At 36.3% G+C, this 27,783-nt stretch overlaps 1 protein-coding gene and 1 long non-coding RNA gene across 2 annotated transcripts; both read right to left on the bottom strand.

Moving 5' to 3' along the window:
• Positions 1–308: 308 nt before the first annotated feature.
• LOC139687682 (uncharacterized) lies at positions 309–17,441 on the bottom strand. The gene is made up of 6 exons (XM_071584930.1): positions 17,406–17,441; positions 17,132–17,228; positions 15,287–16,546; positions 13,690–13,929; positions 9,175–9,226; positions 309–1,005 (listed from the first exon to the last, which is right to left on the bottom strand). The coding sequence occupies exons 2-6, from the start codon at positions 17,174–17,176 to the stop codon at positions 674–676; spliced, it is 1,929 nt and encodes a 642-aa protein (XP_071441031.1). The 5' UTR covers positions 17,177–17,228; positions 17,406–17,441; the 3' UTR covers positions 309–673.
• A 1,810-nt stretch (positions 17,442–19,251) lies between these two features.
• LOC139688010 (uncharacterized) lies at positions 19,252–22,895 on the bottom strand. The gene is made up of 3 exons (XR_011700712.1): positions 22,801–22,895; positions 22,548–22,714; positions 19,252–19,443 (listed from the first exon to the last, which is right to left on the bottom strand). It is a non-coding gene; the product is annotated as an uncharacterized lncRNA (long non-coding RNA).
• Positions 22,896–27,783: the final 4,888 nt, after the last annotated feature.

The following is a 27,783-nucleotide window of genomic DNA, read 5'->3' as shown; positions in this document are numbered from 1 at the left end:
GGTGGTTTTCCGTTGCCTTCCTCAACAGTATTTTGACGGTGGCATCACCACTCAATGGCCGCCCCATTGGGGACTTAGGGGCTTTTGCAACCACCGCACTGAGGAACAGATGCTGTGGACTACCTCTCATCTGGCTCCTAACCTTTGACCTATCTGGCATGGATGACCCTACCAGGAGCTCCCGTCTACCGTCCCGCTCCCTATCATTGCTCCCGTCAGCACAGCTTTAGGGGTCATTGGAATGTACAAGACCTTCCACCATGCAAGGTTGTAGTTAATTAATGGAATACAATTTACACATTTGCTCCATAACACATTATATTTTTTGGTCCTCCGAAATAAAAATTTCAGAAAGCAACCAGCAAAGCAGTATGTACATAATTTTATAAGTAAAACATTTATTAAAGGAATATATCAATTTATACTCACAACTTGACTCACTCACAACTTCAAACATTCAACAAAAACAAAAATACAGAATTTCTATCACCTATTCCATGGTGAGAATGATCTATTACTGCATCAACAGTTACTATCACGATGATTATTCCAGTCACCTTCCACTTGCACTCCCATTTAATTGGTCACCAATTAGTCCATTTTAGTACATCCATAAGCTATGCTTACTTGTTTACCGAAGTGAGTTGCACACACATGCACATAATTATTCAAACTATGGATGTTGGTCATTTGATTGAAGATAATCTTCTCTACTAGTGGCGTCATCAGCTTTACTGTGGTCTCCATCACCAGGTAACCATGGCACATATTTCAGGCAAGGATTGTTCCCTTTCCTCTTTAATGGAGACTGAAATTGCTTTACCATCCCTTGCGCTAAAAAACTTTGGGGTTTTAGTCCAGATGTTTGATTTGGATTTTCTATGACTGAAAAATGTTGTATCTTCTCACACTGCATTTTAAATTGCTCCATCACATGATCATTTGATTGCATTTTCTGTAATGCATACTTACATCTAGCTATGACTTCGCACTTCTTTTTTGCCTCTGTAAATAACAAACAATAAGCTTTAATCACTTTTTATGCCCAATGACACTAAAAATGTTAATTAGCATAATAATATTAATTACGAGGGTCATCCGGAAAGTAGTACCCGTTCGTGCCGCATGAAGTGCTGACGACGCGAGTAGCCGCTGGACGAGGTCAGATAGCTTCAGTGGCTTGTCTGCCTTCTCTGAGCCAAGTTGCGTGACGCTAGCATTGCCTGTGTTGTTTCTGTGATTGTTTACAATGTTTAAAAAAATTGAGAACGCCGCCAGTTGTGAAGTGAGGGCAGTGATTAAATTCCTCAATGCAAGAAACGTTCGCCCATGTGATATTCATCGCCAATTAAAGGAGGTGTATGGAGACAATGTAATGGACGAGTCGTCTGTTCGGCGGTGGTGTCGCAACTTCAACATGGGGAGGGGGAACACACACGACGATGAGCGTTCGGAGAGACCGTCTGTCATTACAGACCAACTGGTGAGCTCAGTTGACGAATTCGTGAGGAACGATCGGCGCGTCACAATTGATGACATCTGTGAGCATTTTCCCAATGTTTCTCGAACAATTGTTCATGAAATTGTTAAACACCATCTGCATTATGCAAAAATTTGTGCAAGATGGGTCCCTCGCGTATCTCAATGAGCTGGCGGCGAAGGACTATGCAGCAGGAATACAGAAACTTGTCACACGTTATGACAAATGCCTTAATTTGCTTGGAGATTATGTTGAGAAGTAGTTTAAAGTATCCTCTTTCAAATAAAATTTTTTATGTTTGTTAATATTTACTTTTGTCTTTTTATTTCACGAACGGGTACTACTTTCCGGATGACCCTCGTATTAATTGAATTTGAAAGATAATTCACCAATACATTCAATAAAATTGGTGTATGGGCTGTGTGGGTGTATTGTACTAAGAGCAAATACAATAGGCAATAAATTTGGTGGTTTCCGGTAATACTACCTTGATCAAAAAGTTCCCGGAATAACCACCGTGTGGCGCTCCCATCGTTCCGATTTGAGTTCTGTTTTTTTTGTTAAATTGGTACATCTGTTGTTGATATTCCCTTTAAATCTTAGTGTCATAACTTGACATTTGCAAAAGTTACGTAGCCAAGAGTACATCTATCTCTGTGTGTGTTGGCGATTTTTTACAATTTCAGAAATGGATTTAAATTTGCAACAACGAACTTGTATTAAATTTTGCGTAAAAAACGGATTTAGTGGCGCACGGACGTTGGAAATGTTGGAAAAGTGTTTCGGCAACGATTCTCTAAAAAAAACGGTCGTTTACCAGTGGCACGAGCGGTTCAGAAGTGGTCGTGAGTCAATCGAAGATGATGAACGCAGTGGCAGACCATCGACATCGAAAGTCGGTGAAAAAATTGATAAAGTAAAAGAAATGTTGGTCAATAACCGCAAATTAACCATCAGAGAAATAGCGGAGGACTTGAACATTGCCTATGGATCCGCCCAAGACATTGTGGTTAATGATTTGGGTTTCCGTCGTGTAGCAGCAAAGTTGGTGCCGAAAGACCTCAATTTCATGCAAAAAAGAGACCGTGTTGACGTCGCAAAAGACATGATTTGCGAGGCTGAATCCGATCCCACATTCATCAAAAGGATCATTACTGGAGACGAGACGTGGGTTTATGAGTACGACACGCAATCCAGACATCAGGCAAGTGAATGGCGTTCACCAAATGAGCCGAGACCAAAAAAACCACGTCGTTTTCAGGCAAAAAAGAAGGCAATGCTGACGGTTTTCATGGATTACAACGGTGTAGTGCATCATGAATTTTTGCCAGAAGGCCAGACAGTAAACAAAGAGTATTATTTGGGCGTTATGAGACGTTTGCGTGAAGCAATTCGCCGAAAGATACCAGAAATGTGGGCAGAAAACTCGTGGATTTTGCACCATGATAACGCACCGTCGCACAGTGCTATCATTATTCGTAATTTTTTGACGAAAAATGCAACAAATACCATCCAACAGCCACCGAATTCACCTGATTTGGCTCCCTGTGACTTCTTTCTGTTCAATCGAGTTAAAAAACCATTACGGGGAACGCGTTTTAGCAGCCGAGAGGAAGTAATGGAAAAATCGCAGGAAGCACTGATGGACATACCGAAAACCGAATATAAAAAATGTTTCGAGGATTGGATCAAGCGCTGGCATAAGTGTGTTGCAGTCGATGGGGATTACTTTGAAGGGGACAATATAGATTTAGATGAATAAACTTGTATTTTTAATTTTCTGAATAAATTCCGGGAAATTTTTGATCAAGGTAGTACTTTATGGAATATAGTATGCTGGACATTTAGTTGAATAAAGTACACTTTGTCATTACACAATGAAATTCATGAGCTTAATACCGTAGTTTCAAGGATTAACGTCATCATTATCACCTGATGATGATGATGTTAATCCAAACAGATATTTTTCAGAATTTCTTATATCCTCAAAAATATTTGTTCCAAGATCATAAGAGCCATAAATGTGAACACAGTTTGTACTTGTCCACTTATTAATTCATTTATTATAATTCATTAGTCCTTCAATAAATCCATAGAAAATCCAAGAGATGGTTATCATAGCATCGGAATAGGTTTGCTTTTATTAAGACTTATCATTCACTGGACTGCTTTTAGTTTCAGCTGAATACATCAAGTGGTTTCGTTGTCATTGAGATTGAAGCATAAAACTTTTGTTTCATTAGAAGAGTGGAAAATAATGAGTTTTGCGCAGAGATTTAACACTTCTATTTAAAAGGCCTAACACCACCAGAGATCAAAGCCAAGTTGGAGGAAGTTCATGGCACATTTGCTCCTCTGTGTGCGATTGTTTACAATTGGTTGAATGAGTTTTAACTTGGCCATACATTCACAAGTGTTAAACACAACAACAGTGGAAGTGACTTCCTGTAAAATAATTGACAAAATCCAACATATGGTTTTCAGTGATCAACAAATCAAAGTTCGCAAAATAGTTGAGGCCTAAGGCATAACAGGTACATGTAGTGTTCCCATTTTTGCACAAAAACTTGATTGTGAAAAAATCTCGGCAAGATGGGTGCTGCGTGTGCTCAGAGTGAGGAATTAATCCAATCGTGTGATCGATTCAGAGGCTGGTTTGGCACTTTTCCATCTCAATCCTGATGAGTTTCTGTGTTAACTCAAAACTAGGAATATATCTTGGATACACTAATACACTCCATAAACAAAGGAAGTCGAAATTGTTAGTTTATAAAAACTCCTCAAAAGGTGAAGATGGTGAAATCAGCCACCAAGGAGACGGATATGGTTTTTAGGCATGCACATCTACATCAATTACTTGCAAAAAAGAGAGATGATAAATTGAGAGTATCCAGTTTCATTATTTCACCAATTGACAAAAGAAATCACAAAAATGTCCTCATTTAACAAAGAAAAAATTCTCTTCCATCAAGGCAATGCACGGTTACACACCTGTACAATTTTGATGAGAAAAAGCCATGGAATTAAAGTTCACATTGTTAAAACGTCTACCTAATTCTAATATTTTTTATAATTCTTCTGATTCTTACCATCTATATTGTACTTTTTCTTGTGTTTTCCTCTTCTGTATACAACATCAGTCCTCAGGTAATATACAGTGTAACCTTGGTTAACGAGCACCTTGTATGGCAAGTAATTAGCATAATGAGGAAAAATATTATGCCCCAGAGTGACCCACTAAACGAGTGACTTTTTGCATAACGAGTTATGGGGAGAGAGGAATTCAAAGAATGATTGTGCACCGGCTGCTTCAGTTTGTGTTTAGCACTGGTTTTGCTAGTGTCGCTAGTGCTCACACATTTTTCCAAACTTATTTTCAGATATCATTTGTGATGCTGCAGCAAAGATGGAACACATTTTGTGAACAATTTTTAAAATGTTCCTGAATAAAAACCTGCAAGAAGGCAGCCGTAAGAGAATAAAAATAACAGTGGAAATAAAAAGTAAAATCATTGAAAACCGAGTACAAGATGAGTGTGGCTGATTTGGCACGCACATACAATCAATCGACATCAGCAATTTGCATTTTCTTCAAGAACATGTAAAAAATTACTAATACTAGATTTGGTCCTTCATATCAAAACACTTTATATCTAATTCCGTGTGCTCTGATTGGCCAATGAAGTTTTTTGTTGATGAGCTTGAATCTGTTTTTGATTGCATTTTTTGTTGAGTCCTGTGGCTTCCTGAATTGCAGGCCATTACAGCTCCATCAGATTAGCTTCTCCAAAGTTATTGCTGGTCCCACCCATTTACACTCAGGTATGGATGGCACAGATGCACAATTAACCATTATTTGCTGCTCTATGATTTTCTTGTAAAGAGAATTTTAGCATTCGGTATTTTAGCCCAATACGAGGGTTGCTATTTATATATTGAGCCTTGACAACACTAAGTGCTTTAGGCATCATCTGACGTTTCTATCTGAAAGTTTGACCCTTCAAAAGCTAACTTTCTTCAGAACATTTTGTCGTTTGATTATAACTTCTGTTGTTTACAATGACTTGAAAATTTTTTCTCAGCAAAAAAATGGAGTTAACCCATGAACACTTTTGGGAGATGATTTTTTACGACTTTCCACGTGGATTATCAAGACAGGTGTGCATCAATTAACTTACTTCCGCTTTTGGCGACTAAGCCCAATCCTTTGCCACTATTCAACACTGGTATAACAATTTCCTTCATGGCCGCTGTTTGCTCAGCTACGAAAGCCATGAGGGTCATCCATAATCAGTTGTGCCAAAAAACATTACTGGTGTGCCAGAGCTAGTAAAAGATCGTCATGTGCCTTATCGTGAGATTGAGGCATCCTTGAGGGATTAGTACAATGAGCAACAATAACATATTGCATGAACATTCAGCTGTGAAAAAATTTGCTCTCGTTGGATCTTGCATAATTTGACAATAGCTCAAAAAAATGCAAGTGTCAATTAGTGAAAAGAAATGCTCAACAAATGCAATCACAGTGCATTCAAAGCTATGTATAACATCTACAAAGATTAGAAATCTTGGATATATGCCTATGAGTCAAACAAAACAGCAATCCACTGTCTGGGTCTTCCATGACGAGCCAAATCCAACAAAAGTGATTCATGCACGAAGCACATCGAAGCAAATGATTGCCTGTTTCTTCGGAATAACAGGACGTGCGGCAGCTGTACCATTAGAGCAATGTAGAACCATGAATTCTGAATGGTTAATGAGCATTTGTTCACCAGTAGTGCTTGGTGAAATACGGAAAAAGAAGCAGCAACATTGGATTATTCTTCGTCATGACAATTCAAGCTCTCACAAATTGGCTGAAACGACTAACTATTGGGGATCGAGATGGTGCGGGGGCTAACGTACTGGCTTCCCACCCTGAGGGCGTGGGTTCAAATCCCGGCGGTGTTGAATATTTTTCGGAGGTATCTCGATCCCTACTTGAGGTGCTTTGTGGAGGGCACTTTGAGTGAGCACGCCATCCGTCGGACGGGACGTTAAACTGCGGACCCCTTGGTGCCTTTCGTAAAGAGTAGGCTAATGCCGACGCCGGGTTTCTCTCCACCCTTCATCCTTTCCTGTCCATCCCCTATGGCGCAAATGACCTCAGCTGTCGGTCGCCTCCCCTAAATACTACTACTACTACGACTAACTATTTGACTGGCCAAAATGTAAAATCAATGGGTCATCCTCCATACAGCTCAGATTTAGCACCAAATGACTTCAATGCAACAATTTCAGAGTGGTGTTTCACCATTTGGTGTTTCACCATAAGTGTTTAAAGTTGGCTTTAACCTCGTGGACTGTGGCGCCTCGCGCACGAATACAAATGCCTGTGACATTGTATGTACGGCATTTCGTCACAACATCTAGTTTCTTTAAAAGCCCCAAAATTTCAGAGTTTAAGAGGACGCCTCGGTAGCTTAAGTGGCTAAAGCACTCGACTGGATATTGAGGGATCTGGGTTCGAATCCCAGTCAAGGCGAATGATTTTTACACTCTGAAATTGTTGCATTGAAATGCACATTAGCGGATGACTCCGTTAAAAGTTACTGTTGCGGCATCTCCCGCAGTTTCTTTGGAATTTACGAAATGACTTCTTTTTTTTATCGTTTACCAAGAAAAAATTGTGTGGCCAACGTTTTTTGGCCAATTATGCATTTAAAAATCATGTTTTGCAAGTACCTGAATCGGAGTGGAAAAATTGTTACGATAATTGGTTCAAGCGCATGAAAAAATGTATTGATTATCATGGAAAATACTTCAAAAAACAACAAAGTCATTTTCAACAACAAACTGTCTTTTACTGTCTTTTCTTAAAAGGCTGAAAATATATATAGCTACCTTGTACCAGATCATCTACAGCTCTATTTCAATATACGAGGGTGGTCCCAAAAGTACCTGGCCTGATCAAGAGATGGCAGTAGTTGTTGAAAAAATATCACTGTACCAGAAAGTATGCAATCTATAAAGTAGATTTTTCAGGTTTGAAGATGCTACATTATTTAGTATTTGTTTGGCAGCAATCAATACTGAACATTTTCAGTGAATTTGTGAAAATCGAGGAAAATGGCCTCCATTATGTGATACAATACTTTTATTCGAAAGGCCTCGGCCAACCAATGTCGAAGCTGGGCTGGATTCTACTTTGGGTGAGTCTGCTCCTTCGTTTACAACAGTAAAATATTGGGTAGCAGAGTTTAATCGAGGCCATACGAGCTGTCAAGACCAGCTTCACATTGACCAACCAAATGAGGTGACAACTCCAGAAACGGTGAAGAAAATTCACCAAGTGATACTGGATGATCATCGTCCACTGAAAGTGCACAAGCTAGCAGCCATAGTAGGCATTTCAAACAGTGCGGTGCATCGCATATTAACTGAAAATATGGACATGAGAAAGCTGTGTGCAAGATGGGTGCCGCATTTGCTCACACTCGAGCAAAACCAGTGTCTTGAAGATGTTTCAATTGAGTGTTTAGTTGGTTTTTAGTTCATGGACCATGGAGGAAACATGGGTCCATTACTTCACACCCAAGACAGAAGAACAATCAAAACAATGGATTCAATAGGGAGAACTGCCTCCAAAGAAGGCAAAGATCGTTTCATCTGCAGGCAAGGTCATGGCTTTGGTTTTTTGGGATGCGCATGGGATAATTTTCATTGACCACCTTGAAAAAGGAAAAACTATCAATGGCGAGTATTATTCAAACTTACTGCAACGTTTGAGCAAAGAAATCAAGCTTAAGAGGCCACATTTGGCTAAGAAGAAAGATATCAAGACAATGTACCAGCTCGCAAATCCGTTGTTGCAATGGCCAAAATTCATGAATTAAAGTTTGAATTGCTACTTCATGCATCCTATTTGCCAGATTTAGCCCCCTCGGATTATTTTCTGTTCGCATACTTGAAATAATGGCTCGGTGGTCAAAGATTTTCCAACCGTGAAGAAGTGATGTTGGCAGTTAATGGCTATTTTGAGGAGATAGAGACAGTTCTTATTATAAAAAGGGTATTGAACTCATTGAACATCACTCGGAAAAGAGTATAGAGCTGAAAAGAGATTATGCTGAATAATAAATACATTTTTTTCCAAAATTTTTGTGTTTTCTTTGTTGGGTTGGGTACTTCTTGGATTACCCTCGTTTAAACACCATCATTGAAAGACCTATTTCACACTGAATATTATTCATAAAATGATGCTTCAAATAATCCTGAGCAGCCATCAACGATGGAGTTAATTTAAGGTGTACAGCCATAAAATTTCTTCTTTGAATGTAAGGGATACCTTAGAATCAGCCATCTATCATGATATGATATTATTAAGGATAACCTTGCATGGACCGACTTCTTGGCTGCATACTACGCACACTGTGCTAAGTTCCAATATTGTCAACAGCTCTTAACATTCACAGTTGCCCTGTTCCATGTCTTTCTCTTAACCAGATATATAAGGGAAGTTATAACGCATAACACAACGCTGAACTAAAATGCCCATCTCATCATCTCAAAAAAGTTTCCAGGTTGATGTTAATGGCTTATGTATCACCTATATGTTGGTTTTAATAGTTGAAGGCAACAGACTAGCTATCACACAAAAGTGCAGTACAACATTTAATAAAGAGCTTAAAGTTATATAAACACAAACATACCATCCAACAAAGATGATAGTTTCTTCTCTCCAGACTTAATTTCCCTCCATATCTAAATAATGAAAAAATAAAAAAACATTTTTATTATATTTAATACAATTACAAAACACACTAAAAGTCAAATTATTTCAATAGCATACTCAACATTTATACTGCACCTAATATAATTTCAAAATAAGTTAGTAATAAATATATTATAAGTGAAGCTTTTTAATTAATGAAACATCACCATCTTTCAAAGCTTCAATTTATTGCTCTTTTCTCCCTTTCCAAATTTTTACACTTGAAATTTATCAAAGGCACAGAACATAATGGCTACCAATTCCTTGCTGGCCATTAGAAGACATTTGTATTGAAAAATTAATAACTAAATAAATATTATATTATGGTATAAATAATAACAACCATAGTCTAACCAATGATAATCATTGATAGTTGTTACAAAAGTTTCTTCGAATCAATCATATTTGCAGTCAGTATTTACAAAAAATATGATGTTAAGCCCAAAGTTGAGATCTCTATGTTTTTTAGCAATAGAAAGATAAATTTATTTTCAACAGTCGATACTTAATTTTTTAACTAGAACATTCCCTACTTTTTTTAAATGATTGCCATTTTGATTTATGCATTTTTTTAGCCGCTGGGGCAGTTCTTGTAAGCTCATGGTATATAGCTTTCTGCTAAATAAAGTGTTGGATTATTTCTGAAACGTCTTCAATCAAATTTTCTTTCAACTTAGTTGCTATGGAGGGATGGAAAGAGATCTAATAAGCACTACTGAAGTACAAACAGCAGAAGGGCTTAGAATCCTCAAGAATGAAAGGTGGAATGAGGAATTGACAAGGCACGGGAAGATTGATAGAAGCATGAAAGAGATACAACTTAATGAAGATCACTATGGTCTGGGTCAATCACAAAAGAAATGAAACAGCAAGTATATGAGTGCAGTTAAAAGGGACAATGAAAGTGGTTAACTAGAGGATAACAATTGATTCGAGAACCACAATACAACGTCCTTCTTCAAGACCCTCAAAGTGGGGATATAAGGGAGTTTTGGGCACCCAGCAGGCTCTTCAAGAGATCAGATGGAGGGTTGGCACAAAATGATGAAGACAACAACCAAATGTTTGCAGAACACTTTGAAAAACAACTGCGAACCACCAACAGATCAAACGCATACCAGGAAATACTGATCCCAACCCATAAAAGGTTAAGGAAATAATAATATGCCTAAAGAACAACAAGGCACCCGGCAAAATGGCTTGAATGTGCAAACTGGTTATCAAAAATGTAGTAAAAGGGCTGCATGAAATCATCAAGAAAGAGTGGAAGACATAAAATCCTATGGGAGTCAAAAGAAGCACTGATACACCCCATCCACAAGATGGGCAAAAAAGCTACAATAGTATCAGGCAAAATATGATGGAACTCCTTCATGATTTTTTTCAACGAAGGAAATGCAATTATAAGGTTCAAGCCATATTTTTATTTTCCTCAACTGATTTCAATACAAGGTATCACCATCGAGCCTGATGATACCTTGCCTTGAAACCATTTGAAGAAAAATAAATATATTGAGAAACTTGATAATGACATTTCCATTTTGAAAAAATCAAGGTGAATAGTGACATTATCATCTAAAGCTAAAGAGAGATATCCCTGCTACCAGTTCATCATAAATACTATCTGAAGCACTACTTTTTAGAGGCAAAACAGAGACTGACCGCCTGATATGGAGATAGCTAGCAGGATTCAGTAAGGGATTTTGGCGACGAGCAGATACAGAGCCTCTAAACAGTGTATGGTAGGGTGTAAATCATGTTCATTGACTTTCAGAAAGCTTATGCCTCAGCCGATATAGTAGAGACCCTGGCAGTTTGGGAAAGACGAAAATTTGAAACCATGCAAGGCATGACTACAGACATTACTTTTACAGGCAGACAGAGGAGTAATGTCAACCCCATTTAGGACCCAGACCTGAGTAAGCCAAGAAGATGGGCTATTCAAGTATTGTCACATCACTCTTCAGCACAGTACTGATGAGAATGATGAGAACTTGAGAGAAAGCTCGGAAAAAAGATGGAATAAAAGGTATACATATGGTAATGAAGTATATAAGTTTCATAATCAAGTGCCTCAACTTTGCTGATGATCTTGAGATAATTGCCAAAGATTGACGAGAACCATAATGATACTCCACAATACAGCCATTCAAACAGGTCCGAAGATAAAACAGAAAATGGAATTTACGAGGACTGTTCAAAAAGTACCACAACTTTTGTTTTTTTTCATAAATTATTTATTTATTCATAAATATCTATTTGTCCCCTTCAAAGTAATTTCCATTAGATATTATACACTTGTGCCAACATTTTTTCCAATCCTCGAAGCAATTCCAAAAACCATTTTTTGTGATCTTGTTCAGCTTCTCCTTCGATGCAGTCTTTATCTTGTCAATTGTAGCGTAGCAGCGTCCTTTCATGGACCTCTTAAGTTTCTGGAACAAGAGAAAGTCTTTATCTCATCAGTTTTAGCGTAGCATTGTCCTTTCTTGGACCTCTTCAGTTTCTGGAAAAAGAAAAGTCACTGGGGGCCAGATCTGGGGAACATGGTGGCTGCGGCATCATTAGTGTGTTGTTTTTGGCCAAAAATTCGCGCACAAGTAACAATGTGTGAGCAGGGGCTTTGTCATGGTGCAAAAGCCAATTTTTGTTCTTCCACAAATCCGGGCGTTTGTGGTGGAATCCTTCGCGCAAATTGTGCATAACTTGCAGGTAATATTCCTTATTTACCATTTTATCCTGTGGCAAAAACTCATGATGCACTACGCCCCTGCAATCGAAGAAAACTGTAAGCAAAACTTTCACATTCAACCGAACTTGGCATGCTTTTTTCGGTCTTGGCTCATGCTGCAGCTTCCATTGGGATGATTGAGCTTTAGATTCCCCATCATAACCATAAACCTCATGATTCATCACCAGTTATGACCCTCTGGAGCAAATTTAGGTCATCGCGGACAGAGTCCAACACCTCATCAGCATGGTCCATATGTTGCTGTTTTGGGTCAAAATTGAGCAATTTTGGTACAAAATTTGTAGCGACCCATGTCATCATTGGTAAAAATCAAATGGCACGAGCCAGTCGATATGTTTAGGTCCTCAGCAACTTCTTTAATGGTGATTCGACGATTGGCCAATACTATTTTCTCCACTTCATCAATGTTTTGGTCTGTTGTTGACGTGCTCGGGCATCCGGCATGCTCTTCATCGTTCACATCTTCTCGGCCCTCTGATAACATTTTTTACCACCAATAAACGTTGCTTCGATCCAAGGTAGCTTCTCCAAATGCCACATTCAACATTTGGGATGCATCTGCGCACTTAATTTTGTTTTTCACACAAAATTTGATATAGATTCTTTGATTTATTTTAGGAGCAGGCAAAAATCAAATACAAGCCAAAGCACGTCCAAGCAAAACAGCTGTCAACAATTTACTAAATATTCAAAATGGTCGAACTTTTCGGCATAAGTGAGAGACATAAGTAGCAACATAAAGCCACAAAAAAATCAAAAATCAAATATGCCTAACCCGCGAAAATTCAAAATTCGCGACACTTTTTTAACAGACCTAGTACAAGAGTACACATGGACGATCATGGAAGATTTGAACAGAATTGGTAGAATCAGAAGATCCAACAATTTCAAGTACCAAGGGGAGTGGATTCAACCACATTGATTAGATAAAGAAGTGAACACTAAAATAGAAAAAAGGTTTGACAGCAATATACTGACGACGGAAGTATTTTGATCAATGGCAAACTAAGGCACAAAAACACGATGGCAAAGCCCAATGGCAAATATGATGCTCAATGCAGAACAATGGCTGGAATAGGGTGGATAAAGAGGAAGGAGATGAAAGAGCCTGAGAAAGATCTTAGGGTGCAGGGCCATTATGAATAAGGCATGGAAGAAGAGGAGAAATACTAATATGTAGGCAGGATCACTGAAATTATGCATAAGATGAAACTTCGGTTCTATGGGCACTAGAGAAGGATGGTCAAGAAATATCTCATGAAGATCTAAAAGTACATTACCAAGTGAGTTGAGGAGACCAGGGGAAACCTAAATAAAGCAAGTATATCAAGCCATCTCCACAAAAGTTATACCCAAACATGGATGATTAGAATCAGACCTACACAAATGGGTTCAAGGCTTGATAAAAGAATACCTGGAAATCTAAAAGATATGATTTATTCCAAAGATAGATCGAGTCAAAACTAAAAAAAATGACAGATGCATATAGTGCCAGCTTGGAAAACAAAATTATACTACATACCATGTATGTCTGGGAAGAGATCATCCATAATCACCAGAATTATGTACATTTGCAGTTATTTAAGCTCCCATAACACAACTTATTCCCTAACAGCTCACTTATATAACAATAAACAGTACCCTTAGGTGTCAGTATCTTAGTAAGACAACTACACTAAGAAAGCTCAAAAAAGTACTTACACCCGAAATTACAGGTGGTGAAGGAGTACGCATGGGATCTTCCTCATCAGTTACATTTTCTTCATCAGTTCGAGGAATGTGGGTTTGACTTGGGACTCTCTTCCTGTTGTAGTTTGACCAATCAGAAATTTCATCTCCGTGCTGAACCTGAGGTCCATTGGACTGCATACATTCTTGTACACTCATCAGTGGAGGTTCAACGCCAACATAGTTCAGTTGATCACCACCAATGGGATACACCTGAAGAGTTGTATTCAACATGATTAAGCTATGGACTCAGTAACTGGGTGGGATTTCAAACATTGTATGCTATTATTTAATATTGTATAATAACTTTTAATCAATATATTCCATTCAGACAATGCACCAATCTCATATGAAGCTCAATGCAAATGTTTTTTAATTTGAAAAGAAATTTCAAATATTGTATCCAGGACATTTTTTCAAGCACACATCAATTGCACAATAAATCGTACTATACACAGAAAATTTACAATTCAACTATGTTTTAATTAGTATTACCTTAACCAGTAGAAAACAAAAAATATAGGTAGTTATAATAAGGTATTTTTGTGGCCAGATAATCATGAGAAAATGAAAACTGAGTGCATTGGTTTAATAAAACACAAATAAAAGTTTGAAGAATACATTTTTAACAGTTCCAAAGACCCACTTAATTTTTTATGCTTAGAATTCTATTCTCAAGATGCACATTACTCTCTCCATATATATTTTCTTTTCATAACAGAAGATAAGGACAGGTTTTAATAATTAATGGTCAAATAACACATTGCTCAGGTTCATTTATAAGTCTTTATGCCTCTGTAAGAAGATATGAGGGAATACTTTTGAAAACCTGCTCTTACCATTTTTTACATACATGATTTCTAGACAATTTTTTCTTCCTGGGTGGCATGAGAAAGAAATTTAACTGGAAACACAAAAGCTATCAGGGGTGAGGGAATTAACACTGAATAGAGAAGAATGGATGGTTGCACTGAACAAATCTTACACCTTAGGAGTTAAATACTGATCATGATAATGGCATAAACGTATCTGGCAAATTGAGAATCAGCTCTTGTGTTGTTTATACTAATATACATTAATCCATAGTTTTTGTAGCCAACACAAGATAAAGCCACAGCATCAGATCAGGTGCACCTGATTCTGAGATCTTGTTTCCGTCTTTCTACCCATCTTGTTAGAATATACCAATTAAAAGAATTGATACTCCCCAACTCTGAGATCTTACTTTTACTGCTAAAAACTAAGAACAGATTAATGGAGTGGCTAAAATCCATGTTAGAACATAGTGAAAACAAAAAAATTTCTTTAAGGTTGATTGATAGAGAATTAAACAGCAGGTTTCAGGATTTTGATCATGGCAAAAAATATGGCATCAGCCTTCGAGTTTCAGATTTCATAAACATATTTAAATCATAAAATACGAAATGATCTTTTTCTCACATAGTTTCAAAAGTAAACAGAAATGGACCCCTGATTGTACAAATAAATTTTCATTACAATAGTTTATCAGTAAATATAATATACCATTCCACTGATAAATTACTTATATTCCAATTAATGCATACCATACCTGATTAGCATTGTCTTGATTAAATCCAGAATGTGTAGAACCAAGCCTATTTGTATCATAGTCAGGTTTCCAAGTAGTATCATAAGAATAGTTATACATTGGCAAGTTTCTTGAATTTGTCCATTCAGCCGGTCTCCGAGTAGAACTATGGTACCCTGATGATGTGCACTCTGATGAGTCATTAGCAAAAGACTGTTTTTGCTTCCCCTCTTTCAAAAGGAGTGAAAGTTTATAATCAAAATCCTCTGAGTTGGACATGAAATTTGCATCATTTATCTTATTCCCATGGTTTTTTGATTTAGGTCTGTGTACATATCCTCTAGGCCACAATGGTGACTGTTTCCTAACATGATCTCCTGGGCTCATTTCATCACTGGAAATAATTGACAATGACGACTTACTTGAAACACTGGACAAAAAACTTCCTTCCCGAGACCTGCTATACCATCTACCACTGCCACAGGGTTTAGGTTCGTATATTGTACAGCTTAAATTTACTTCATCGAATGTTGAGACAGATTTACTCGGACTTTTCCTATCACAAAATCTTGGATTATCTCTGTGCCTAGACCTGGTTCTGTATGGAGACGAACTTCTACGCAATTTTCTAGCATCAACAACCCTTGACTCTCTCCTATTCTTTTCAGTTTTATACCTGGGTGATAACACCTTGTCCTTGAATCTACTTTTATCAGAAGAATGAAAACGTTTTCCCTTCAATCTCAAATCTGCAAAAGGATTTTTATACAACAAAGTATGCTTTTTATGAGAATCCTTCTCATCAAAAGCATCAAGAGGAATTTTATCTTCATTTAAAAGTACCACATCCACCTCCCCTGTCGCAAGAGAAGTGGTACACTTTAGGTCTGGTAATTTCCCTAAATTCTGAGAAGAGCCTGAAGTAGGCTCCCTCAAATGCTCAACAGAATTTCTATCACTAGTTCTCACATCACGTGATCTCCTTGGGAGACGACGATGGTCAAATTGCTTAGAATTATCCCTACTATAGACCCTTTTGTGAGAATTTCTAAGCCTTCGATAACTATCATGAAAATTACCCCTTTCTGAAAACTTGTCATTTGTTCGCCGAGTATAGGAACTACCTCCTGATCTTCTCCCTGATTTTCTGTACCGCTCATCCTCCGAGTGTACCTCTTCACCTCCATCAACTTCCCAAGAATCTACAACATCATATTCTTCAAGGAATTCGTTTTCATCTAATTGATCAGTAACATCTTCGTCCACAAAATTTTTCATATTCTGAAAATAGAGATAACATTTGACGGTCAAGATATGAACATAATGAATATAGTATAAGAAATAATGGATGGTTATAAAAGTTTCATTTCATTCGATAGCATACTTATTAATAAATTCTCACAAACACACTGTGTAAACAATCCAGCACTGTTGTTCAGAAGCGCCTCTAATTAACACCCAAATCACGTAGAGGGCTAATATAGCTTTATACCAACTTCTTTCAATTACACATACATTGCATTCCATATCAACACCGTCAAGCATAACCATAAAAAAAGCCTGGTATATCTAAACTAACGTGCCTTTGAAAAAAAAAATTTAACTGAATATCTTTCTGGCTACGTTAGGTAAAAAGGAAAGAAGTTCCTGCTAAGCGATAATCATGGGTTGGAGAAAACACCAAGTGGATTTTTAAGTATCGGTTATCACCCGAATCACACAATAATTTTACTGTGTTTGGGTGAACTTCAGTTGAGTATAATTCTTTTACTCTAACTACCAAGAACATTCATTAAAAGTAAACCTTTGAACCCAGGGAAACTATTTTCAAAATTGTATACTTGACGATAAGACTTCAATTCTTACCTTTTCTATTTCCGTGAGAACATTTTCCTCGCATGAATCTTCCATTACGAAGAATATCTACAAATATATCTCACCTCAAAAGTTGTACACAAGAAACCTGGGGTTAATTATGCACATACTTCAGAAGAGTGTTAAGCTGTATGATACATTATTAACTTTTACTTCATTAAAAAATATTTAACAAACTAAAAAGCAATTAACAACAAAGCAGCATGTGCGCTATTAGTTGATACTTTTTTATTTTGAGAAACCAGAAAAAGAAATAAGCCTACACCTGTCAGAACCACGGTAAGTTCTGGTACCGCGTATTTAATATCACAATGCAACATGGGTCGCCCCACTCCCATAGTAAGACCTTTGATTCTGATTTCTTTAGGTAACCCACTCGTAGAGGGAGTTGTTTTACAATGACCCTGCGACGCAGTTTACATTCTTGGGTAATGACACTAGCATTACGTTTATGCGCGGAGCTTATGTACCATCTTGTATATATTTTCGATGCCATTCTCCATACGTTAATTTTTTCAAATAATTTTTACATCCGTTTAGCCCAACGAAGAACCGACATTACGAAATGATTCGTGTGATATTCGCATGAAAGAAAAAAAAACGTCTGCATTGGTCTATATATGTTTATTGAACGGAGAAACGCATAATAATACTTTATTCATTTTGAAAAATGGTACAACCATATTAAATTTCGTCATTATAAATATTATTTAACATATAAACATAAGTTCTTGAATGTTATGAAGATGGTCACAATTTTCAAACATCATCCAATGAGTTAAGTGGGTGAGCAAGTAACTAGGTATATACCCTATTCTTGATACATTCTGATTTCAACTGAGTAGGCAGACAGTTATACAGTCATATGGTCATATTATGAAATGTGTTGTAAGTTGATTACAATCTACAATAAGTAGTATTCAGTTTTCATTTACCTTTTGTGAAGTAGTTATGGATGTTAGATCTTAATGGGTAAGTTTCTAGATTAACTTTCATATGAATCAGAGCCTTGAATATATATAAACTAAATACAGTCATGATGTCATACCTAATAAAAAAAGGTTTGCAGGAATCATTTGGTGGTATATTATCAAGAGAGCAAATAGCTCTTTTGTAGTAGCAAAGTTTGTTTAACATGTGGCGAATGACCCAGTCACACTATAATTCAAAGGACATTGAAAGAAGGCATGGTAAAGTGTTAATCGATACTCATTTGAAATGAGAAAGTTGAGCATTATTAACATATAAACAGTTGTACTCAGTTTATTATAGGTATGACTGATGGGAGTCTCCCAGTTAAGTTATGTATCAATATAAATTCCTAGTAATTTAGCTGTTTCAATATCAGTTTTTTTATTCAAGACTGCATACAATATGCTGGGTTTTTTTGGTATTAAAATATAAATGATTGATATCCAACCATTCCTTAGCCTGTCTTTGGGCAGTGCTAAATTGTGCTATTGCATCTTCTAGATGTTGACATTTTTGTGCAAAAGTGTTGTCATCAGTATATAAAACAGAATTAGATTTCATACTACAGGGCAAATCATTAATCATGATGATGAGAAGTACTGGGCTAGGCACAATGCCCTGTGGGACACCACATTTTACTTTAAGAGCTGCAGATCGACAGCCATCAAGTTCAACCTATTGGTGGCGATCATCAAAATATGACTTCATTTGTTTCAGTGCAACTCCCTCAACACCATAATATTCTAGCTTTGTTAGTAATGATTAACACAGTCGAAAACCTTCCTAATATCACATAGTGTCACAGAGACTGATTCCTTCTCTTCAAATGCATTAATGACATGATTAACTATGGACTCTACTGCCAAAAACATTATTCGTCTCAAAAAAATTGCATATTCGATCATTCATTATAGTTTCAACATTTTACCAAAAACAGAGGGACTATTGAAATGGCACAGTAGCTAGTTAAATCATCTTTATCACCTTTCTTAGAGACAGGTACTGTTTTGGAATATTTTAGAGCTGTTGGAAAATCTCCTGTCTCAAAACATAAGTTGAATAACATAACTAATGGCTCCACAGTGAACACAATAATGTCTTTTATTATGGAACTAGACAGACCATAAATATCCTTACCGTTGGATTTTTAAAATTTTTTATTTCAGATATTTCATACAAGTTCAATTCAAAAACTAAGCATTATTAATGAAAAAATGGACCTCACATTTAAAGGTATATTTTTATACAAATCTTTACAAAAGGAAAGCCAATTTTTGGTAGGCAGCACTGAAATCTTCCAAAGATGCTTCCTTATTTCCTAGTACTTGGCTCTGCAATAAAGAAAAAGAATTATAATAAAAATTGTGGCCTTGTGCAAAGAATTGAGCATTTAAGAGATATGTATATGAAATCTGATCAATTAACAGTTGAAGGCTAAGCTTGCTTTTCAATAATTTATGAAACGTATGACTATGAATGCAGCGAATCACTGTGAAAGTACTTTAAGTTGACAGGATATAAAAATGTTCTAAAAAACAAATATTATGGCTTAATATTCCACTACCACCCAAGAGGTTATCAGCTTTGGAACATTTCTCTTATTTCATTAGAAAAACCCATGTGCAAAAGAGATCCCCAGAAGGCATATGAAAAAACCATTGAGCAGTGCCAGTACAATGTGCACTCCATGAATAATGTGAAAGAAACAGTACAAGACATAAAATATATCAAATGCAAAAAATACTGGCCGAAATTACTAATGTCCAGTCTTAAGAATATATGAAAGTAAATAACTGAAGACAATCTGAATTATTAGAAACAAATATTGAATCAATATCCAAGATTATTGAAGACAGGCCATATCATCATCAGCATTTCAATTCTAAGATTGGTTTACTGCAGCCCTCAATTCTTCCCTATTTAAGGTTAATTCTCTCACCCTCTGAAAGTTTCCCTCTTTTACATCCTTATTAATTAGCTCTATGTACTTGTCTCTTGGCCTACCTCACAGGATCTTTCCTTCTATTATGTTTTTAACTAATCCATTGTGCCTCAAGGTATGGCCAATCCATCTCGTTTTCCTTTAACATAGAGCTTCTCCATATGATCCTTTCCTCTCCTGCTCTTCTATATACTTCATCATTCCTCACTTTGCCCATTTCATCTTCAGCATTCTCCTCCAGTACCATGTTTCAAATGCTTCTATTCTTAATTGGTCCACTATTCCAATATTCCATGTCTCTGATCCATAAAGTGACATGCTCCACTTGTACGTTTTGACGAACTGCTTCCTTGTTGGCAATCTCATGTCCTTTGAACATAGTAGTTACCTCTTCTCAATGAATGCATTCTTTGCTTGGGCTAACATTTGCTTGATATTGGTTGAGCATTTTCCATCCCAAGTTATACTGCTGCCCAAGTAGATGAAGGATTCCACTTGCTCTAGTTTTACTCCTTGAATTGTGATATCTGCATTCAGCTTCTCTCTTCCACACACAAGGATTTTCGTTTTCTTCTTGTTGATGCTCATATTATATTCCCCTAGTATTTGGTCCATTGCATTCAGGTTTGCTTGCAGGTCCTCTCGCATCTCTGCTACTAATGCGATGTCATCTGCGAGCCGCAGCATGTTAATTTCTTCGATATCCACCTTGACTCCTTTGATGCCCAATTCTCATGCATACTATATTGCCTCCTCTAGATAAACATTGAATAGTGCTGGCGAGAGGTTGCACCCTTGTCAAACATCTGCTTATTTTGGCTTCTATTTTTCGTTTGCATAGTTGTTACCTGATTCTTGTAGAGGTGACGGATTATTCTTCTGTCGTTGTAGTCCATTCCAAGTGCTTCTAGTATCTTTAATACTTTTTTCCATTGAACATTGTCAAAGGCCTTCTCCAAGTCCACCAATGCCACATATAATGGCTTGTTTGCATGGATAAATTTTTTTGGCCAGTACCCTTAAGCTGAGTATTGGCTCTCTTGCTACTTGGTTTTTCCTGAATCTGAATTGGCTTTCCATGAGGCTTTCTCCCTTCTTACCTCCAATTCATCGGCTGATTATCCGAGAAAGTATTTTCGACGCATGAGAAGTCAGGCTCAATGTTCTGTGTTCTTCACATTTATCTATTCTAGGCTTCTTCGCTATTGTGATCATGACACTCTTCCTGAACAGGCCATACAAAAATAATTAGTCAGTTCATTCTATTCATCTCTATACTAAACTGCTTAATAGATACTTCAGTGATAACTAAAAGGAATAAATTCTCAAAATCAAGCTATATAACCTTGCACGAAATGGATGTGATGGAAATAGGTTGGTAATTGTCCATTTCCTCCTCGCCTCTATTTTTAAATATTGGTGCTTCACTGTTGCTGTTTTCCAATCTGTAGGACCCTTGTGATCTACTAACGGCTCCTTAAATATGATTTCTAGACATGGTGCAATTTCCGACGCTAGATCCTTACTTATACCAATGGGTATTTAATCGGGCCCGAAGTATTTATTAAGCTTAATATATTTCAGCAAACATTCTATTCCATTGTATGACATTTCAATTTTGGGCATAGGTTGACCAGCATTCAGTGAGACATTGGTAAATATGCTTTGAGAGAAGGAATATAATAAGTTAGACTTTCCCAAACCGCTGATTGCTCTTTTGCCTCAATCATTTCTAAGTGAATTAACAGTCAACTTATTTCCTTGAACCTCTCTGACTGCTAAACCAGTTTGGTCGTGCATCATGTAAAATAATACTCTATAAAATTTTCTGCTAATCTTTTCCTTTTGAATTTGTTTAATGCTTTCAAAATTCCAACTTGACAATCATCCTAGAAATCTTGTAATCATCAGTGATCTCAATATTTTTTTCGCTAGAGATATCATCCCTAATATTTTTCATCTTAGTGTGACATAGTCTTTGATGCCGCAATGCTTTTCTTACTTCCACGCAGTACCATATAGGTTGTGTGCAATATTTAATAAATTTACTGAGGATGAACTTGTTGACTGTTGAGACGTAATCTTAAGGATGTGATCCCACACATCCTAAGTATTATGATGATTATTATCTTTCTTAAAATTTGCAAATGGACTCTAAAGCATGTATTTTAAGCCATTATAGTACCCTTCTTTTAAACAAATAAATTTTTCTTTTAGGCTTCTTCTTTCTCACCCCATGTCGTGAAAACTTAGCATCCACTACCTTGTGGTCGCTAATTCCTTTTATAGTTTCCATTGTTAAGACCTTTTTCAGGTTTGTTGCTACACATGCATTATCCCCACAGTATGGCGTAATAATATTGAAAGTATTTTCTGTGGAATATTGGTTAAGGTTTCATGTGTTGAGGTGCCAGAACTGCTAAGTTGAATGTAAACCACCAATATGGCAAAGGAAGGTGGATTACCTTTTTCTTTCCCTGGTACTCCCATTACCTGATATTGGCAAGGACTGATTGCCAAGTGATCCATGACAATTCCTGATGGCCAACTACAAGGATTTCTTTATTACTCATCCATTGTCCCATTTAAGCTGTCAAAAGTTCAATCAACTTCCATCAGTAACTAGCAAGCTGTAGCCAGCCCATCCATACCCAAAATAACTAAAAGAACAAAAGAAAGGTGCACATGAGGCTTAAAAGCAATGAATTCTGTTTAAAAAAAAGGAAAATGAATTCTCATACATTACCTCTTCAAACTAATGCATGGACTCATGTGGCATTACTAAAACCTTGAGCCGCTAAATTTACGTGCATTTTCTGGAATGATGTTAGGGACAAATAAGCCTCTGTGAGGTAAAGGAGCTTATATAAATGAAGCATGTTAAAATTAATAAATATGTCACACACAACATTATTATTGCCAATCAGATTATAAGAGCAACAGAAAAAGTTTATTTAAAAAATCAATTTTAAACAATGATATAGTAACAAAGGTTGCAGTGCGAATTGATCAACTTTTTGAAGCTCAATTAAATCACATGGTTAACTCATCATAAACAAACAGAACTTTGAAACGGCTATTATTTGGTGGCAGACAGTGAAAATTATAAATCGCGCCTGCAAGAAATAATGATTGAAAATGAAAAATAAATAACTTAGCTTTTCCACCTAGAAACGCATTATTCCCTATTTACCTCTCGCTATATGTTTGTGATAATATGTCAGTTTACCTACAGAGAAATCGACATGTTCACTATAAAGCACTCGATTGTAAAACGGACAACACGAGAGAAAGGATAAATATACATTAAAGTCACCATATCTGAGGTTTATTTATAAATATTACAAATTATTTATCAATAACATTGAATTCTAAGTTTGAATATAAGGCTTATATTCCGAAACATTAACAACACTGAGGCAGTTGGTCTGCTGAGTCATCCTCATGTAAAAAAACTAAAATTTTGAGAAATGCATTTTCCTACGACATGTGAATGGCTATCACCAACAGAGCTAATATGTGGCACAAGACACACAAATTACAATGGAATTGCAAAGGTTTCGTAATAATACCCGAACATACTGCAGGTAGAACCGGTATTTCACTAACCGAGGAAAGAGGAACCAAGTCTTTATTAATCGACGTCTGCATGAGTATGATGTAGGAATATAAGACGTATAATTAGCTGTTATATTTTTATTGAACGAGGAAACTCATACAAGTTCAATTAAAAGACAGCACATTTTAATAATTTAAAATGGGACTTAAGATTTCAATGCATATTTTTACAATAAAATTTTACGAAAGGAATGCCGGTTTTCGGCAGGTGGCACTAAAATCTTCAAAAGATACAGATGCATTTTCGAGGAACTGACTCTGCAATTCGGGAATAAAATTTAAAGTATTAGATTTTGGTTTTGGAAAATATATTTGCCATTATTACTCATACCTAGAAAATGAAGTATGTTGTTAATTATGCATGTAAATATCTACAGTACCTAATCCAGACATCACATACGTGTATATCCTATACACGTATGAATAGCCTATCACAAAGATAAATAACAAAAAATCATTAATTTTCAAGGTAACAGATGACAGGTGATGTTAAACGACAGAATTAGTACATTTTAATCATGTATTTTAAAAATTTCAATACTAAATTCAGCGATAACTGTAAAGATAACACAACCAAGTTGATGACAGTGGTACCAGAAAAAATGAAAATTAACTGCTCCAGGTAGTAATGGATTTCTGCACACAACTAGATAATTATTTTCTTCGCATTAAACTTTATTCCTCTACTAATATTTTCCACACAGGCGACATCAACAAGTAGTTTACATGATGAGAACATACCTGATGATGCAAAAAGAAAAGTCATGTGACATTGAAATTTTGTAAATACGAACTGTACCGCATGGAAAAGAGCCGTGACGTAATTTTATTAACCAATGAAACAATTCGTATCTTCTTAGTAGCGGGAAAAGCAATCAGCTTTAGATTGTTTTTTGTAGAACTTCAGGTGTCAAACAGATTTTACGAGTCAAAAACATACAGATAGTAATTAAAATAAGTTTATAAAAAAGTCAAGGAAATAAAGCTCATTTTCTGCGCTAAGCTGTTCATAATTAAGATATTGATATCATGAAATTATCGTACACCTTTTTAGTGAGGGAATCGCTCGAAAGGCCAGAATTAATCGCAGGCAGACGTCGACGATGATCAATTTAATGTCGGAAAACCTACAATCCGCTTGAGGGTAGTTCGAAGAAATGAGAGGTAAGGCGGGGATAAAGGATACATGGATGAGGTTGGCGCTGCTACTAAATATCCAATGCTTACCAAAGGATGTGGCACTTGGGATGAGAGTATATAACTTGCCATTCATTAATATTTCAGTATTGTAATTCTGAGGACTTTTTTTAAATTTTCTGGTACATCATTAGACATGGAAAGGTCCTAAGGCCAAAACAAGAGCAAAGAGGGCCAAACTGAATGCGGCCAGATCTAGGACCGGGAATGTAGAGGTATGAAAACCTTGTTATGATCTTTCGTCTATGTACCTCTTTATTGTAATTTTTTAATACTCTTTCACTGTAAAAATATTTGTTTTTGTTCAGTAGATCAATATGTCACCGCTAACATTTGCCAAACAGCAAATTTTATCTGTTATTGGAGCAGAGACAAGCCAGCCTCTCCAACAGACTACCAAGTTGGCTCTTCCGCTGATCGATGAACCTTTGCCATATGTATTTTATGATATATTTGACATTTTATTTGATGGTTGAAACTAAATATTTTCCATTGGTTCCATTTGGTAATCCTATACTGGGAGACATTCAGATTTGCAAATTTATAATTCATCATTAAATCTCTTAAAAAAATGCAAACGGATATACAAATCAACAGTATCTCATACCAACCAACAGATTTTTTAGCTACGAAATGAGCTAAATACTATTCCGAGGCTTTAATTACTTTTTAGGTTGAGATAATCCAATGAAGCTTTGGCAGCTTGTGAGGGTTAGCTAAAGCATATGATAACTGGTCCTTAATCACCAGATATTACTCTTCTGCCGTTTTAAGAATTCTCCACTTCTCAAAAGAGGAGCCTGTACTGATTACGGAAACTGTGACCTTCCTAATACCATGTCCCTTTTACATGTATTTAGGAAAAGTGGAACCACGCCAGTGTAAGTAAATAATGAAGAGATGATGGATTAGTAAATGGGAATATATTTATATTCTGGTAGAAACTCATTATGAAATCCTATTTAAGCAAATACGAATTGTATTCAGTAGGTATGTATGTATTCCTTGGTGAAAGAGCAAGTATTTTTATCAGGCGTATTTCTAGTTCACCTTACCTGACATTTTAATGTAATAATAAGCACAAAACATGTTCATATAATCTCATGTTTCTGGTAATTCAAACAAAAAACTTGTTCAAGGTTCTAATAGCTATAATATATGTGCATTGAAATGCACTTGACATAGATTTTCCATGGTGCAATACAATCAATAAACTGAAGTGAATTCCTTCAGTCTTAAGGTAAGATTCCAACCACTCAGAGTGTAGCTGAAAGGCTGGAGATGACACATGCTGCAATACAAGAGTCAGAGAATCGCTACAATAGGATAACTGAATCTAAGTCATATTTTCTAGGGTGTGTATTTCATTTAGTTGGAACATACTTATGAAAATAAATAAAAAAATTAACCCAAAATTCCATCTCTCCACCAATGCATTAATTTGGTATAGCTCTCCATGGAATATGCTTGATATATGGCACAATATTGTGAGTTACTGTTTTATTTTTGATTCCACATCCTGACAACTTTGAATTTTCAGAATATAGCAGAAGTTTCATCAAGCTTGCAGAAGGCTTTGAAAAGCTAATGGAAGTTGTCCATCCGGGGCAGGAGCATTGCAAAGCAATGTTATAGAGGATTGCACTCTCTCTGGAAAGTAGGGAAGAGTTACCCATATTGCTCCCTCTAGATTGTAAGTATGAATGAAATTCCAAAAGTTTTATTTTGATGAAATTATTGGAGGATAACTGTCATGTATTATGCAAACCAATAATTTAAAATTCATTTTCCAGTACTTTCATCCAAGATGCAGAAATCAGTTTGATCATTTGCAGTACATTTTCAATAAAACAGGGCTTCTGCTTGAAGACACACTTATTCAAATACTGTCTGTCCAACTTCAATCACTACGGATAAACCAGCATTTTTTATAAAACTTGAAAGTTTAATCTCAAGACCTTTTTGAAAGTAAAAGTATTTTAATTGAATGAGTAAATGCTTACTAATGACAGTTTGTAAATCCATTTCCCCCATATTAATGTCAATTATGTATTTCACCAAGTAATTAAGGAGCTACTTCCCTGTCCATGGAATGAATACATTGTAAACTGAAATTCCTCTTGAACTGGTACATCTGTGTTATCATTCGTATAAGCTTCAAAATCTTTGATCCATTTTCACATAAAAGAATAATGGTAAATATTAAGAAAACCCCATCACCCGTTTGTGAACCATCTGTGAGGGCTCAGTTCCTTTCCTAAGTTAGCCCTACAGTAAAATTGTATGGCAGGATCACCATGAGCAGGTGGGAATAGAGTTGATTTGAAGAGGCTAAAGGCTATTCACCATGGATAACCTATTTTTGCTTACGAACCCAGCTGTCACAAAAACCTGCATGAGAGAAATGCATTATTCTATGCTAATAAACACCTTTGTAGGTTGTGAGAGCAGGTATTGATTTCAAACATCTTTCATAAAAAAAGTGACACAATGAGCTAACTTGAGGATAGTGGGTGGCCATTTTTACCAAATATATTAAATGTTTCATCTATTAAGCATTGGCAGAATCCTGAAATTGAACAATTTTTCAATGGAATGTATTATATACATTTTCCTTAAATTCAACATGAACATTAAAACAAAAAGAGGATAACTTAGGCAAAATATCTTCTAATTATATTAGCAAGATTCCTCTGAGCAGGTTCTTTTGCTTCATTCCCTTCCTCAAGGTGGATAGGGTTAGCATTTCCTGTCTCTGGATGGTCGGAAAGATGCATTCTGAATGGAAAAACCTTAAAGGTTTTACCATAAAAAAATTGGCAGTATGCTGATGTTAAGCATGTGAGGAAAAGATTCAATCAATAAATATAAGAAAAAATATAATCAAGAAATAATAGAGAAAATAATAAAGAAA

Source organism: Hetaerina americana, unplaced genomic scaffold (genome assembly GCF_022747635.1).
Source record: "Hetaerina americana unplaced genomic scaffold, ioHetAmer1.1.p SCAF_2, whole genome shotgun sequence".
Taxonomy (NCBI): domain Eukaryota; kingdom Metazoa; phylum Arthropoda; class Insecta; order Odonata; family Calopterygidae; genus Hetaerina; species Hetaerina americana.
Note: the sequence above shows the minus strand (reverse complement) of the source record. Positions and strands in the feature narration are given on the sequence as shown.